The sequence below is a fragment of the Bipolaris zeicola genome (assembly GCF_000523435.1).
Source record: "Bipolaris zeicola 26-R-13 unplaced genomic scaffold scaffold_13, whole genome shotgun sequence".
Classification (NCBI taxonomy): Eukaryota; Fungi; Ascomycota; class Dothideomycetes; order Pleosporales; family Pleosporaceae; genus Bipolaris; species Bipolaris zeicola.
In genome coordinates, this window is record NW_006912062.1 from 215,059 (window position 1) to 229,527 (window position 14,469).

Here is a 14,469-nt window from a genome sequence, read left to right on the forward strand (position 1 = left end):
AAATGTTACTCAGGAAATATACCATTGGAACAGACGGATCGTGGAATTGTCACGGCGGAGCTCACATAGTGGGATACCGCAGACCTTGTGGACGTGCCAAAAGCTTTTAGTTAGTCATTGCAACCATTTGTGATATCGTAGCATGAAGCAAGTGTCACCTAGGAAACAAAAAAACTTCGCATGTCACTACTCCCTCTTGACCATTGATCAAGAAATCCATTGTCAATCTATCAACCATTACCTCGTCACAGCATCAATCTTCTCCAACCTGGACGATGAAATCTCGCAACACTCTGTGCTATCTATCGAAGAATTTTGGCGAGTTCAAACGACACGCTCACGTTTGGGCGCTTCAAACTTTTGATAGTCATTCTCAATCAACCGGTAAGTACTCCCATAGTCACGCCACTGCATCTGAAATGCAATCAAGAGTACTGGCAATACGCTAATGAACTCACCCAACCCAGCCCATTGCGGCTTGATTCTGATCTCACGGCCTATTTGGGCAAAAACACCAGCCGCAAGCGCGATTGCGACAGTGTTGTATAAGCCGGACCAGGTGAAGTTAGCGACAATGCGTCGGTATGCAGCATTGGAAATGTCCAGCAATATCAGGATGTCATGTAGACGAGTGGTCATTAGAATGATATCCGCAGCACTTTTGGCAACGTCAGATCCCTGGCTGATGTGTACGCCAATATCGGCCTGCTTGAGTGCAGCAGAGTCGTTTGTGCCATCGCCTATAAACATGACAGTTTTTCCCGATTCCTGAAGGTCTTTGACGTATGTGCACTTCCCATCGGGTCTGCAGCGCGACTTGATGTTGTCTTTGTGAATATGGAGTGTACTAGCAGCGTCACCCACTGCACTCTCGGTGTCGCCGCTGACTATATGTACTTGAATACCTCGAGCATGAAGCTTCTCAATGACCATCTCCGCTCCAGGACGAGTGCGATCCTTAAGCTCAAAACTAGCTTGAAGGTCTCCCGCAATGGTAAAGTAGCACCTCGTGTTTGATTCTTGCTCAATTACGCTGATCTTCAGCCAGTCGGCGTTTCCGGCGCAGACCACGGCTCCAGTTTTGGCGCAAGTGCCTTGGACCCCTTGCCCAGGAAGGCTGACAATGTTGTTGACCTCCAGAATTTCGTAGTATCTGTTGGCGATCCTGTCTTGCGTGAGGTAATGTACGATTCCAACGGCTATTGGGTGCTTGATGTCTTTCAATAGTCCCATCATTAGTCCTTTAACGCGTGCTCTGTCAGTGTTGCAGTATCGTGGAATACCCACAACGTCCAATTTCCCACAAGTAAGCGTTCCAGTCTTGTCGAATATTACATGTGTTACTTTGCGTGTGATTTCTAGTTTCTGAGGGTCTCTGAGAATGATACCATACCGTGCTGCCACGCCACTTGCAATGAGGATAACTGTAGGGACAGCTAGGCCAATAGCACATGGGCAGGACACAACAAGAGTGGCTATGGCGTAAGTAATCGCTGTAAGTACTGCGCTCTTCCACGTGTGGTTGCTATAATACCTGTCGATGAACAACCAGGAGAGGAAGACTGCCAGACCGATTAGAGCTATTGCAGGCACAAAACACTCAGCTACGCGATCCGCAAGGGCTTGCGTTTTCGGTTTGCTCAGCTCAGCATCTTCAACTAGAGTCGCAATCTTTTGTATAGAGTTCTCATGAGGTAACTTCCTCAGGCTAACGACAAGGGAACCGTCTTGGTTGGTCGTGCCAGCAAAGACTTCGGAGGATAAGCCTTTCGCTTTGGGCTTGAACTCCCCAGTAATCATCGATTCATCAACATTGGAGCCTCCGTAAATAACAACTCCGTCTGTTACGACCCTGGTATAAGGAGGAACAATGAAAACATCGCCGTACTGTAAAAGGCGAGAATCAATCCGAGTGGTCTTCACATTGGCCCAAATGTCATTGGCGGATGGCAGCACCAGAAGCGCTTCTTCGACCTGAAGTGACCGAAAAGAGACGGATTTGGTAGCTCGGAAACGCGCCAACTCATTGATTACGCGACCCAGCAAGATCAATGTGACCAAGAGAGTTGATGTCTCAAAGAAAGATCCTGTTTCCAAAGTCTCTCCACGAATTTGAAAAATGTACGAGGCTAGGCTGAAACCGTACGCCATGGTAGTACTGAAGGCAATCAAGAAGTCCATCTCCAAAATGTGGGAGTGATAGAGCGATCGTAAAGCGCCTGGAACGAACTCTCCGAAAGCGATAAGCTGAACTAGTGTTGCAAGAACCAAGGATGCATGGAGAAAAGCCGAATGATCGTGATCGACGGGCGCCCAGGCAAATACAAGCACAGGTATTGTCAAGGCTAAAGTAGGAAGAAACCATAGCAAAGCTCGGGTTGTAGACCTGGCTCCAAGCTCAATTCCGGGGTCTATGGTCAGAGGCGCCAAGCAAATGTCTGGATCGTACTGCTGATAATGCTCAAACACGGTGCGGGCGCCTATCTTGATCGGATCGTAGTATATCTTCGTTGGAGGTATTCTAACACTCGAAATTTCTTGGGTGGAGTTCTTCGTACTCTTGTTCGCGCCGTTGTTTTGGACCGGACCGCTTTTTGATGTGTCGGTCAAGGTCGTCGTCTTATCACGTCGACGTAATCTGCGTAGAGGTCGCCAGGGAGCTCGCTCAGGTGCTTCGATACGGATGACACCTTTGGGCTGACCAGCGTGCTCCAGGCGCCGAGGGTCGGTGATGATGATCTCTAATACCTGTCCATTGAATGCAACGTGCTCCTCAAAGCTGTATCCTGTTTTTGTAGTCAGAAGCTCAATGACATCATCGACACAGAGGATGTTCACATCCAAGTCAAATTCCACTCTAGCCAAAACCGTGTTCACTTGATAGTTTTGGATAGCCGCAATGCGATCAAGGGCGCGTGAAAGTCCTCCTTCACAGCAACCACACTTGAGGCCATTGATTCGGAGGATGACACGCTTGAATTCGGGGGGACCTTTTTCGGCGTCCCTATAGTTGTTGCAGGTGGCTGTAGAATCTAAGTCTTTTAGTGAATATTCCTTGACCTATGCGACCACAAGCAACAAGTGCCAGGTAAAGGATAGTTACAATGTAAATCCGTAGTCTCGCAGTCTCCCTCCAGCCCACATTGACCACCACTACTGATCCCAGGCACCGTTGCTGGAGATGCGTTGTGGCGGCTAATGAGACAACAATTCGAGAACACAGTGAACGGACGATGATGACCTGTGCTATTCTGGCATGGTCCGGGCTGTGAGCCTGGGGCTGCGATTTCTTTAGGAATTTGTACATGAGAGTGCGATGATGTTCGACGTTGAGGTATCGGCTCCAGATTTTCTTGAGCAAGCGGTAGACTTGGAGCCTTTTCGGGTAGTTCGAGATGCAAGTTGTATTCCGTAGTGCGTTGGTTTTCTGCCTCTGACATTTCTGAAGCTAGTTCTGGTGTTGAGGGAAATACATCGGGCAGGCTTTGATGTGATACTTTACGGGATGTCCGTTCAATCGGAGTTCCGTCAAGACCGATATCAGTGGTATTGGGCGTATGAGAGGCCGAAGAGGAGTGTCGATGCTGCCCAGATGTAGGTTCGGCAGGCTGAGCATATGGATTTCTCACCGGATAGGTCGCTGCGTAGGGGTTTGGTGTACCGGGCGATACACGCCTGCTTTGGCCAGAGGCAAGTCGTAGAATATGTGTATGGTGTGTGCTGTCCTCAGGAGAGAGCATGCGCATTTCCATTGTGATAATTGTGTATCGCGGTAGAAATGGAAAATGATGTGGATGCTGATGCTTTGAGCGGAGAGCGGAGAGGGCGCGGATAGTTGATCTTGGGTCCACAGAAGCTTAAATCACCAACAATCGGGAATGGCAATAGGTAAGGCACGCTCGAGCGAGGCTGCAGGAGCGCCTGCCACATTCATGGGATTCATCCCGATGATGCTGTGGCATTGTGTAGCACCTACTAACAGGGACATAAGCATTGAAGCATCGGTATACATTTCCGATTGGCGTCAAAAGGCATTTTTGAAAGTAATAGGTTTTCCTGTTGTGAACAGAGCAAACAGGTACGACTACCTACCCGTGCTACGACAAAAACCAGACGTCCAGGGAGTAAGTAGCACCTGTGTCCCGGAAGAAGGGCTTGCTGTAGGTGCATGCCAGACAACGATGTTCATGACGCCCTTTCAGTTGCTTCTTAGCTAGCAAAATTCACTTGAAAGTGGTGTAGGTATGGGTAAGGGATGAGGGTGAAGGACAGCATCACTAGCACTCTGAACGCCAAGCGCCCAACACGTGATAGCGCGCTTTGGGTGCATGTTGCGTCATCAGCCATCATTGTCGCCTACAGTCATGCACATCCAGTAGATATCCGCACGTAACAGCGACTCCTTGCCACCGTAATGCCAACATATAGCGGCGCACATAGCAGCACTCGCTGATTGAAATGGTGACACCCACCATGAACATCCAAGACTGTCCCATCGACCTACCAAGCATACTATAACTTCACACACCACGGATCGCGCCAACCTGACAGGCGACAGCAGACATGGCAGGCGCTCGCGCGAGATCGCGCCAGACAGCTGAGCCATCGATGCCGAGGAGGTCGGCGCGGAGAGGGAACAAGACACGACCTGAGGAAGAGGTGCCAGCTGTGTTCCAGGATATGCTGCGCGAGGAAGAGGCATCCAAGGCTACCAGTGCCCATGAAGATGGCCCACCGCAAAAGAAGAGAAAGACGGCGCCACTGACCACGAGTCCATGTCGCGCTGCTCTCACCACACGGATCTCGCCAGTGCCGCCGCGCGCGCAAGCGCAAGCCACAGCTACAATTCAACCAGTCGCTGAAGAGCCTCAATACAACAGCGGACGGCTGCGACAGACTATCATCGATTCAGACGAGTCGGAAGACAGTGATATGGAGTGGGAAGATGCGCTGGCCGACGGTGACGATAGCGACGACGAAGACGCCCCTGAGGGCCGGGATACTGCACCGCACATTGGGGATATCTCCATTGCCATTGGCGCCAAAAAGACGGACGAGAATGGTGGGAAGAGGAAAGTACGACGGCGAGCCATAACATCCGTCGATAAAAGGCGCCGTCTGGATATTCACAAAATGCACGTCCTCTGTCTGCTTTACCATGTCCACTACAGAAACGCTTGGTGCAACGACAGAAGAGTTCAAAGCACCCTGCGAAAAATTGTTTCCCCCAAAACATTGGCTAGCCTCGTTCCGAATCCCGACCTCACACAATATTCTGCATCCAAGCAATTTATTGACGGGATGAATGGTCTCAAAATGATGTGGTCTAAGCGATTCAACATCACCGCCCGGGGCATGCACAAGCCCCGATGGGTCGAGGTTGATGCCGCTATCCGTCCCTTCTCAGACTTTGACGATTTTGATAGCCCTATGGATAAAGATGAATTTCGTACTGCGGCGCACACTTTGCGAGGGTCTCAAGATGTTGGTACGCAGCTGTTTTGCGCCCTTCTCCGTGGGATTGGCATAGAAGCTCGTCTTGTCTGTTCCCTGCAGCCTCTACCTTTCGCTTCTGCCGCTGAGCGTGCAACTCCACAAAAGACAAATGTGCAGAAGAATACCATAGTAGTTGATCCGTATAACAAGCCAGCAGAGCCAAGTCCCACAAAACCCACATCACAGGGACCGCGACATAAGAAATTGTCCAGACTAGAGCGTGTAATGGGCGAACGACATACAGTCCTGAACCATACTGGTGTGGCACCTAAGAAACAAAAGGCATACCACACCCCGTATCCTGTATACTGGGTTGAGGTTTTGAATCCTGCATATCAGAAATGGGTACCAATCGACGTATTCTCTACATTCACTGTCAACTGCCCCGAGAAGTTGGAACCACCGCTTAGCTTTCCTGACAACATTTTGGCTTATGCAATAGCATTCGAAGACGACTTCTCAGCGAGAGATGTCACGCGGCGGTATGCAAAGGCATTCAATGCCAAGACGCGGAAATATCGTGTCCACAGTACACCTGGAGGGAGCAAGTGGTGGCAACGAACTATGGACTTTTGGAAGCGCAGATATCCGCTTGACAGAGACCAAGTGGAAAATGCTACCTTGCTGCGCAAAGAGGCGTTGGAGGGCCTGCCGAACAATGTTCAGGACTTCAAAGGACATCCCGTCTACGTGCTTGAGCGGCATCTCAAGCACAACGAAGTCATTCACCCTCTGCATCAGGTTGGAAAGGTGAATTGTGGTACTTCCATGAATCCCAAAATTGAGCCCGTATACCGTCGTGTCAATGTACATACGGTCAGAACTGCAGACAAATGGTATCGCATGGGGAGGGATGTGAAAATTGGTGAACAACCCCTTAAGCGCGCGAAACCCAAGAAAGGGCGGAGGAGTTCCATTGATCCAGATATTGAAGGCGATGACGAAGCAGACGAGGTTGGGGCTGGCCTCTTTGCCGAGTTCCAAACCGAACTCTATGTACCACCTCCCGTTGTCCGAGGCCGCGTTCCACGCAATGTCTACGGCAACCTGGATCTGTATGTTCCTTCCATGTGCCCACCAGGGGGTGTGCACATTCGACATAAGCTTGCGTCTAAAGCAGCACGTATCGTTGGCGTCGATTTTGCAGACGCCGTCACTGGATTCTCTTTCAAAGGCCGCCACGGCACTGCAATCGTGCAGGGCGTGGTAGTTGCACAAGAATACGCCGATGCGGTGCAAAGCGTGATTGAGGGGATGGAGTACCAGCAAGAAGAAGCAGAGGCAACAGCGCGCAGAACCGAATCGCTTCGACTGTGGCGACGTTTCTTTCTTGGTCTGCGCATTGCAAAGCGCGTCAACGCTATTGAAATCGACGGCGAGAAAGGCCCAGCTATCGACGTGCAGGATGAGATTAGTAAAGAAGATCGAGAGCTGGCTGCCCAGGAAATGGCAGGTGGATTCTTTCCTGACGACAGCGCGGCTGCCGAACCCTCAGGCAGTGGGTATCAACCACGACACGGAGAGGATGTCGGCGGTGGATTCCTACCAGACAGCAACGACGCTGACTTTGAAGACAGTGGCGGTGGTGGCTTCATGGTAGACGAAGAGAAAAACGTAGCACCCGCCGCCCTCAACCGACACCAAAGCTTCGAAAGTTCCATTCTAGACGCACAACCACTTCTGCCCCCGCGTCCATGTAGTTGTGATGAAGTTTACTCTTCCGACCATGATACCGACAAGAGTGGAGACTGGGAACAATTAGAAGCTGGGCCTTCTACGACTGCCGAAGGTGGTACTGCGAAACCCGCGCAAGTCGACCACCTTGCAGCAAAGGATGCTGTAGTAGTGATTGCCGACGAGCCTCTTCCGAAAGACTCTGTACACCAGGAAAATCAAGAGATTAAAGAAAATACAACGACGTCGGAGTATGCAACCGATGAGTCAAAAAGTACAAAGGATGTTCCAGTAAAGTCGCCCCCAGCGCAAGTTCCTTCGTCGTCACCCTCTGAAACCGGGTCGCTCATGTTGGAGGATCCCGAAGATGAAGATGCAGATCCAGATTGGTTAGTCGACGCCACTTGATATTTCTCTATTTAAATTCAAATAAATTCGATTGAAACAACCCCATTTCCGCACTATATTCTCACCATTCACATACGAAAAAAAAATGCATCGTTAAATAATGATATATATTTTTGTTCATCATGATCCCCACTCTCTGCTATTTCAAAAAATAACTTGAATATTTTGTCTAATTCATAAATGAAATCACTTCCTCTTAAGCATATCCTCCAACCCCCTAATCCCGCCCTCAAACCCGTCAAGATCATACTCCTTGGGATACCTCTCAAGCACATCCTTCAACTCCTCCGCATGCGCCCTCTGCTCCTCCGTCAGACTCTCCCAAACGCCCTCAAACGCATTGCGAATCGAGGGCTTCTTTTCCTTCTCCGCCTCTTCAAATGCGCGTAGGACTTCCTTGCGCATCGCACTCCGTGCCTCCTTTTCTTTATCCTCATCCCATAGCTGGCGGCTCTCGAGCCATTTTCTGAGGCGCGTAATGGGGTTGTCGCGGCGCTTCCAGTCCTCGACTTCGACGCGCTGGCGGTACGCGAAGGAGTCGTCCGAGGTGCTGTGGTGGCCGACGCGGTAGGCCATCATTTCTATCAAGACGGGCTGGCCGCCGTCTTGGAGGGCGAGGCGCCGTGCGTGCGAGGTGGCGCGGCGCACGGCGAAGATGTCGTTGCCGTCGACGCGGAGGGTTGCGATGCCGTAGCCTGCGCCGCGGGAAGCGATGCCGTCGCCCCGGTACTGGTCTGAGGTTGGTGTGGAAATGGCGTACCCGTTGTTGCGGCAGATGAAGATGCAGGGGACCTGGCGGGTAGCAGCAATGTTGAGAGCGGCGTGGAAATCGCCTTCACTAGCAGCGCCCTCGCCAAAGTAGCAGACTGCGACTCGGGGCTCGGTGTCCGGGTTCTGGATGTTTTGCATTTTCAGTGCGTAGGCGGCGCCGGCTGCATGTGGGATCTGGGTTGCGAGGGTGGAGCTGATGGTGTGGATATTGAGTTCTTTGCTGCCATAGTGAACGGGCATGTTGCGTCCCAGGCCATTGTCTTTGGAGTTTGCAAAGAGCTGATTCATGAAGGAGGAGAGGGTGAAGCCGCGTTGGAGGTAGACGCCTGATTCGCGGTATTGGCAGAAGATGACGTCCGAGGGGGAGAGGGCGCTGGCGGAGCCGATGGCAATGCCTTCTTCGCCGGCAGAGACCTTGAAATGTCAGTATATAGTTGTATGTATATGGGTGGTAAGAATTACCATGTAGAATGATAATCTACCCTGCCGTTGTGCTTCAAACATGAGTAGGTCCATTATGCTCACTGTGCCGTGTCAGCCGCAGGCCCTAAAGCAAGATATCCATTTCACTGACGCTTAACCATGTTCTTGTACAGTGACAATGCCTCTTCATCCGAAGTCTCGACCCCAACCTCCTTGTTTATTATCTCTCCGTACTGGTCCATGACGCGGTAGGTGGAAATGGCCTTTTCCTTTGACGGATGCATAAACTCCATGGTGTTTGTGAACTCGCTGTTCAAGGCACCGGGGAATAGCACTCTATAATATTTCGTCAGTCTCTTCCATTGCAACATCTCCTACATCTCCTACATCTCCACACTCACCTCTCAGCCGTGGGCGTCGAAGCAACGCCCCGACATGTTGTCTGCCACGGCGAACCCGTCTGCCTGCCAGCCGCATTGATAGGACGAGCCTTTGGGCTCAGCAGCCTCTGAAGTTGCAATCTCCGCGAAGTATAGCGGAAAGACATTTTGTGTATGCTACATTATGGGAATATGCGGGGGAAGGTGGTATATCAAGCTGGGGAAGTGCGGGCGGCAAGCGTCGGCGTAAAGTCGACGGTTTGGAATGCGTTACCGCGGCCAAACTCCCACGGCAGCCAACCGCCCATGTCGAACGGTCCAAGCTACGCTTGCGTACAATTGCATTGTGCATTAATTAGCTAGACTAGACTACTTCTTGCGTACCTGTAACCATGTTCGTACTAATGTGTGGATGTGCATCAGACGGGCGCTAGCAAAGAGGGCCACCCACCCCGGCTATGCGCGTGTCATAGCGCATGGGAACGAAAGTCGAGATTGCCAAGGCCGCTGTCTTCTTTTGCTAACAACCATCTACCACCCACAATCCCCCAATTGCCCGAACGATGCAGGCTTCACGGCAGCAGATAGGACGCCAATTGCTCTCCGGGCGGAGGACGCCGGCAGTAGGAGAAGCATACCGCTGCTTTTCCTTCTCAACCAGACAAGCACGACCTCAACACCCATCATCCCCGCCGCCACCACCACCACCAAAGTCCCCGCAAGATGCACCGCAAACAACGCACTTTGGCTTTGAAACAATCGCCGAGGCCCTCAAGGAGCAGCGAGGTAAATCCGCCCATTTCCATCCAAATCCCACTCCCAAACTAAAAAAAAAACCCCCGAACAGTCGCCTCTGTCTTCTCCTCGGTCGCCTCCTCCTACGACTCCATGAACGACTTCATGTCCCTCGGCATCCACCGCCTCTGGAAAGACCACTTCGTGCGGAACCTAAACCCAGGCCTCAACCCCCTCACCACCTCTTCCTCGCAGCAAGGAATGAACATCCTCGACATCGCCGGCGGCACCGGCGACATCGCCTTCCGCATGCTCGACCACGCCTCGCACATAAACCACGACGCCCACACGCGCGTCACCGTCGCAGACATCAACCCCGCCATGCTTTCCGAAGGCAAAAAGCGCTCCCTGTCAACCCCCTACGCGCGCTCTCCTCGCTTGAAATTTGTAGAAGCCAATGCCGAGGATCTGCACATGGTACCCGATGCCTCTGTCGATTTATACACCGTTGCATTCGGTATCAGGAATTTCACTCACAAAGACGTCGCGCTGAGGGAAGCCTACAGAGTACTCAAACCCGGCGGCGTCTTCGCCTGCCTCGAGTTTAGCAAGGTCCAGAATCCACTGTTTGATGCCGTGTATCAGCGCTGGAGCTTCGGTGCTATTCCCCTCATAGGCCAGCTTGTAGCCGGTGATAGGGATAGCTATCAGTACCTTGTGGAGAGTATTGCGCGTTTCCCGAGTCAGGAGGAGTTTAGTGCTATGATTAGGGAGGCGGGGTTTTTGGTACCCGGAAAGGGGTGGGAGGATTTGACAAATGGGATTGCGGCGATACATAAGGGTGTGAAGCCTGTGGGGGAGAAGAAGGTGTAGGATACTTTTGTTCTTTTTTTTCCTTTAAACTAGTAGATAAGATGGTTGGGATTTGATGGATTATTTTTGTATGATTACGTATCATATTTTATATAAAAGCAGGATTCTTAATGCCATAGATATCACACTCCAACATACTACAATGACAACATGATGAGTGGAGTAACAACATATTCATTCATTAGCCAGAGGATGATGACAACTTGACCAAGTTATATCAGCTAACCAGCTTATACATATATAAAAAAAATACGCCCCCTCCCTCCCCCAAACCCCAATGTCCCAAGAAAGCAGTAACCCGATCCCCCGCCCCCCAAAAAAACGCCCATTCGCCCACCTTTGTTGCATCAAAGCGTGTTGTAATCTACAAAACGACAAACTGTGTGGATTTCAAATCCCATTTCCCCCTAATCCCATATATTTCAGAGAGCTAGATGTCCTTCCCGGGATAACGCGCGAAAGCCCACCATGATTTGAAAAGAAAAACGCCGGGTCCATCCAGCCCCAGGCCAAGATAGCCATGTAAGCACTCAATCTGAGAAAGAGAAGGAAAGAAAGAAGGAGAAAAAAAATAAAAGAGGTCGGAGAAGTGCAGAAGAAGATTCAAAAGCTATACAAATTTAACCCATCGTATACGAACCCGCTCAAGAAAGGTAATGAAGAAGAGGAGGGAAGAGAAGAAAAGATGAACCCCTCAGGGTTAAAAGCAATTATGACAACGCCCCTCGAAAACAAAAGCAATGTAATAATATAGTCAAGAAGAATCAATCAAGGTACTTTGTTGCAATGTCGCGTCGAGCTTTTCTTTGCTTTTCTTTTATCGGAAATAGGATGCGCGCTTGCCTGCGCTGCCGGTGCTGAGCCTGCCTCTTGCTTCCTCAAGACTACGCCGGGAACCGCCGGCTCCAATCTCGCTCATCTGGAACAGCAATGGTTCGTCGTCATCTACGTTGGCTGCGGCGCGACTATTGAAGTTGTAGCGACTTTGCCGCTCAGTAGAGCTCGTGCCACCGGTGCTGAGACTTGTCGAAGAGCTGTGTGAGAAGAATCCGGATCGGTCTCGGGGACCAGCCTGGGGGCCGCGCTTGGCAGCAATGTTTGACGTAGAGGCAGGCCGAGGCAAGTCTTCGCGAGAGTCAGTATCAGTATGCTGGTTGTTGCGGTTCGCCAGCATCTCGGTTTGTGCAAACAGCCCGCTGGAGGTGAGACCGGCGCTTGTGAGGCGATGCAGATCATTGGCCCGGTCAACCTCTTCTGACGGCAGACTGGCTGAGCGCACACCAAACACATCCGGTTCATCATCAGGCAAAGTACGGCCCTGTTGAGCTACTGAACTTGACCTGCGGGTGTAATGCCAGGGGCGTGGCGAGGTGGGGATGGCAATACCGTTGCCATTTTGGTCCTCGTTCTCGCTTTGCTCTTCCACATGAACTGGATCGTGGTCGTGTGACCCCCTGTTAGGTCGACTCCGGCTTCGTGTAGGCTGATCGTATTCAATAATGCTATTGGCGCTCAGGCGAGATGGGATGGCTGGCGTATGAGGAGTATGAGGCGAAATTGGTTTGCCAGGTGATGATGCTGTCGAGACCGAAGTGCCGGCAATCATTGCAGGCACGCTAGACAGATGGCGGCTTGAAGAGGATGATGAGCGATGAAGCATGGTTGAGGAAGAAACTGACTCGGCCAGGCCTGTGTGAGACTCTCTCATGCGCTGATACTTGGATAACTGAGCAGTCGTCTTGTGCATAGTGGCTGCCTTGGCGGCATGGTCGCTGCGAGTAAAGCTCTTGAGGTCCTTTTTTGATTCCAAAAGTTTGAGAAAGTCGGAAATGTTCTCGTCGTCTGTCCTGACCTCTCCTGAGCTGCCACCGGCGCCCTCGTTCAGGGTATCGGAACCACGTTGTACTGATGATGACGGACTGGCCTTTCCACTGCTGAGGTTGTCGTCTTCGAGCTTGCTACCACCACCAGAGGAAAACTTGCTCCTCCTGTGACCAAAGCTGCTACTATAGCGACTGATGGGTGCAGGTTTTGGTGAGCTAGATGCGGATGAGGTTATGGCGGCCTCGTTGGGCAACGAAGGCGCTCGGAGAGCAGCCTGTGGAAGGGCATTTAGCGAGGTGCGGTTGCGTGGTTGATGGAGTGGACTAGGGGTGATGTTTCGGCCTAATGAGCTGCCTGGCCGTCCCAAGGAGCTGGTGGGCGAACCAGGAATTCCACCTCCAGGTGCTGGCGACGACGAGAGCGAGCCTGCTTTGAATGGCTGGAAAGAGACGGATGTTCGTCGCTGATGTAGTGGTGTATCCACCGAGCGTAGGGAGGACTTGGAGCCTTGGGCAGTGCGGTGGTTTGGTGGCAGTTTCTGGGGTGGTGACTCTGTTGGTGACGACGACGGCATATCTCGAACTGCACGGAGGGCTGAGATTGGGCTGGTGCCAGTGGGTGGGCCAACTTGGTGAAATGTCGAAAGGCTGCCGTATGCTTGACCAATGTCGGGCGTCTCTTGGGCATTCATTTTATCCACGGGGAGCGAGCCAGGCATCTGACGGGCCTTTTGCTCAAAGTAAGTGTCATCCAAGCCCATGAACTGTGAGCTCAAAAGGGATTCCGAGTTTTCTACTGTAAACTCGCAGTTGGCGCGATATTCCACCGTTACAAACAAAGGGCCGACGGGCGAATTTGTAGGCTCAATGTTTTGGACTTCTGTAATTTCATCTGGGTTTTGGTTTGGGTAGAGAGGCAGTCGCAGGGTATCGACATGCGGGCTCCGGAAGTCTCCATTGGATATGCGGTAGTTGAGCTTCAAAGAGGGAGCAGTGGCGGGCTGTTTGGCGAGAAGCTTGTTGTATCTGAATGCTGGCATGAAGCGAAGGGAGGCAAAGAGCGATCGGAAAGTGACAACGGCTTTTTTGTAGACGTTGGGGAGCGGGTCATTGAGTTCTGACGGCTGTACCGAACTCTTATCTCCGACGTGCACTCTCCAGCGCTCGAGCACCACCTGCGTAGGCTTGGCAGCACGACTTGAATATCCAGCAGCGGCGTCAGCAGAGTTGAGCGCAGTGGCAACATCCCATTTCTTCCCATCGTCGTCCTGAATGGCGAGGGACTGTGTGTGTCCGAGAGATTGTATGTCTAGGTAGATGTCGATGCAGAGAGACGGGTGTTGGCCGGCCATGGCGTCCATGACTTTCCAGTCGGTCAACTGGCGCTGGAGGGCGTCGCTGTCGGGGAGAACAACATTGAACTGGGAGGGTGTTAGTGCATGGAGCGATTGGTGGGGAGAGAGAGAGAGAGAGTGGCGTAGCATACCCATTTGTTCTGCTTCAGATTGCCATCCTTGTTGTACCCTGGGGGTAGGACTACTCGCGAGGATATGACGGCAAGAGCTGCCTTTGTGAAGAAGTTCTGAGTAAGAAAAGAGAGTCAGCATAGGTACAAAGGCGGGAGGCGTAGGGGCAAGGCTAGGTACCTGGATTACTTGGTTGACCTTGTGGTAGTGCTTCTGGTCAGAGTGGGCAGCGTGGTCTCCTCCTCGCGACATCATTTCGCCCTCGGACTCGTCGGCGGCTCGGTCAGAGTAGGGAGGGGTTGTTGAGTAGTTGGGCATGTCCATGGAGGTATGCCGCTGGTTGTTTGTTCGCGTGGGGTTGGTCTGGAGGTTGTTGGCGGGTGAGGCTGTCCTGGGCGAGGGGCGCGAGTAGGGATTCAT

At 51.8% G+C, this 14,469-nt stretch overlaps 5 protein-coding genes across 5 annotated transcripts; 2 read left to right on the top strand and 3 right to left on the bottom strand.

Annotated features, from left to right (window-relative positions):
• Positions 1-324: 324 nt before the first annotated feature.
• On the bottom strand, positions 325-3,752 carry COCCADRAFT_22921 (uncharacterized protein; the record flags this gene model as incomplete). Its single annotated transcript, XM_007709961.1, has 2 exons — positions 325-3,023; positions 3,143-3,752. 2 exons carry the CDS (start codon positions 3,750-3,752, stop codon positions 325-327), a joined length of 3,309 nt encoding a protein of 1,102 aa, XP_007708151.1.
• Positions 3,753-4,563: 811 nt separating this feature from the next.
• Positions 4,564-7,083, top strand: COCCADRAFT_66610 (uncharacterized protein; the record flags this gene model as incomplete). The annotated part of the gene is made up of 1 exon (XM_007710023.1): positions 4,564-7,083. A coding segment is annotated over one exon (2,520 nt), but the record flags the coding sequence as incomplete, so codon positions are not given.
• A 681-nt stretch (positions 7,084-7,764) lies between these two features.
• COCCADRAFT_33284 (uncharacterized protein) lies at positions 7,765-9,319 on the bottom strand (the record flags this gene model as incomplete). The annotated part of the gene is made up of 4 exons (XM_007709982.1): positions 7,765-8,763; positions 8,812-8,873; positions 8,924-9,108; positions 9,174-9,319. 4 exons carry the CDS (start codon positions 9,317-9,319, stop codon positions 7,765-7,767), a joined length of 1,392 nt encoding a protein of 463 aa, XP_007708172.1.
• Positions 9,320-9,715: 396 nt separating this feature from the next.
• Positions 9,716-10,760, top strand: COCCADRAFT_1615 (uncharacterized protein; the record flags this gene model as incomplete). Its single annotated transcript, XM_007709947.1, has 2 exons — positions 9,716-9,938; positions 10,000-10,760. 2 exons carry the CDS (start codon positions 9,716-9,718, stop codon positions 10,758-10,760), a joined length of 984 nt encoding a protein of 327 aa, XP_007708137.1.
• Positions 10,761-11,577: 817 nt separating this feature from the next.
• Positions 11,578-14,469, bottom strand: COCCADRAFT_22925 (uncharacterized protein; the record flags this gene model as incomplete). The annotated part of the gene is made up of 3 exons (XM_007709962.1): positions 11,578-14,004; positions 14,070-14,165; positions 14,230-14,469. 3 exons carry the CDS (start codon positions 14,467-14,469, stop codon positions 11,578-11,580), a joined length of 2,763 nt encoding a protein of 920 aa, XP_007708152.1.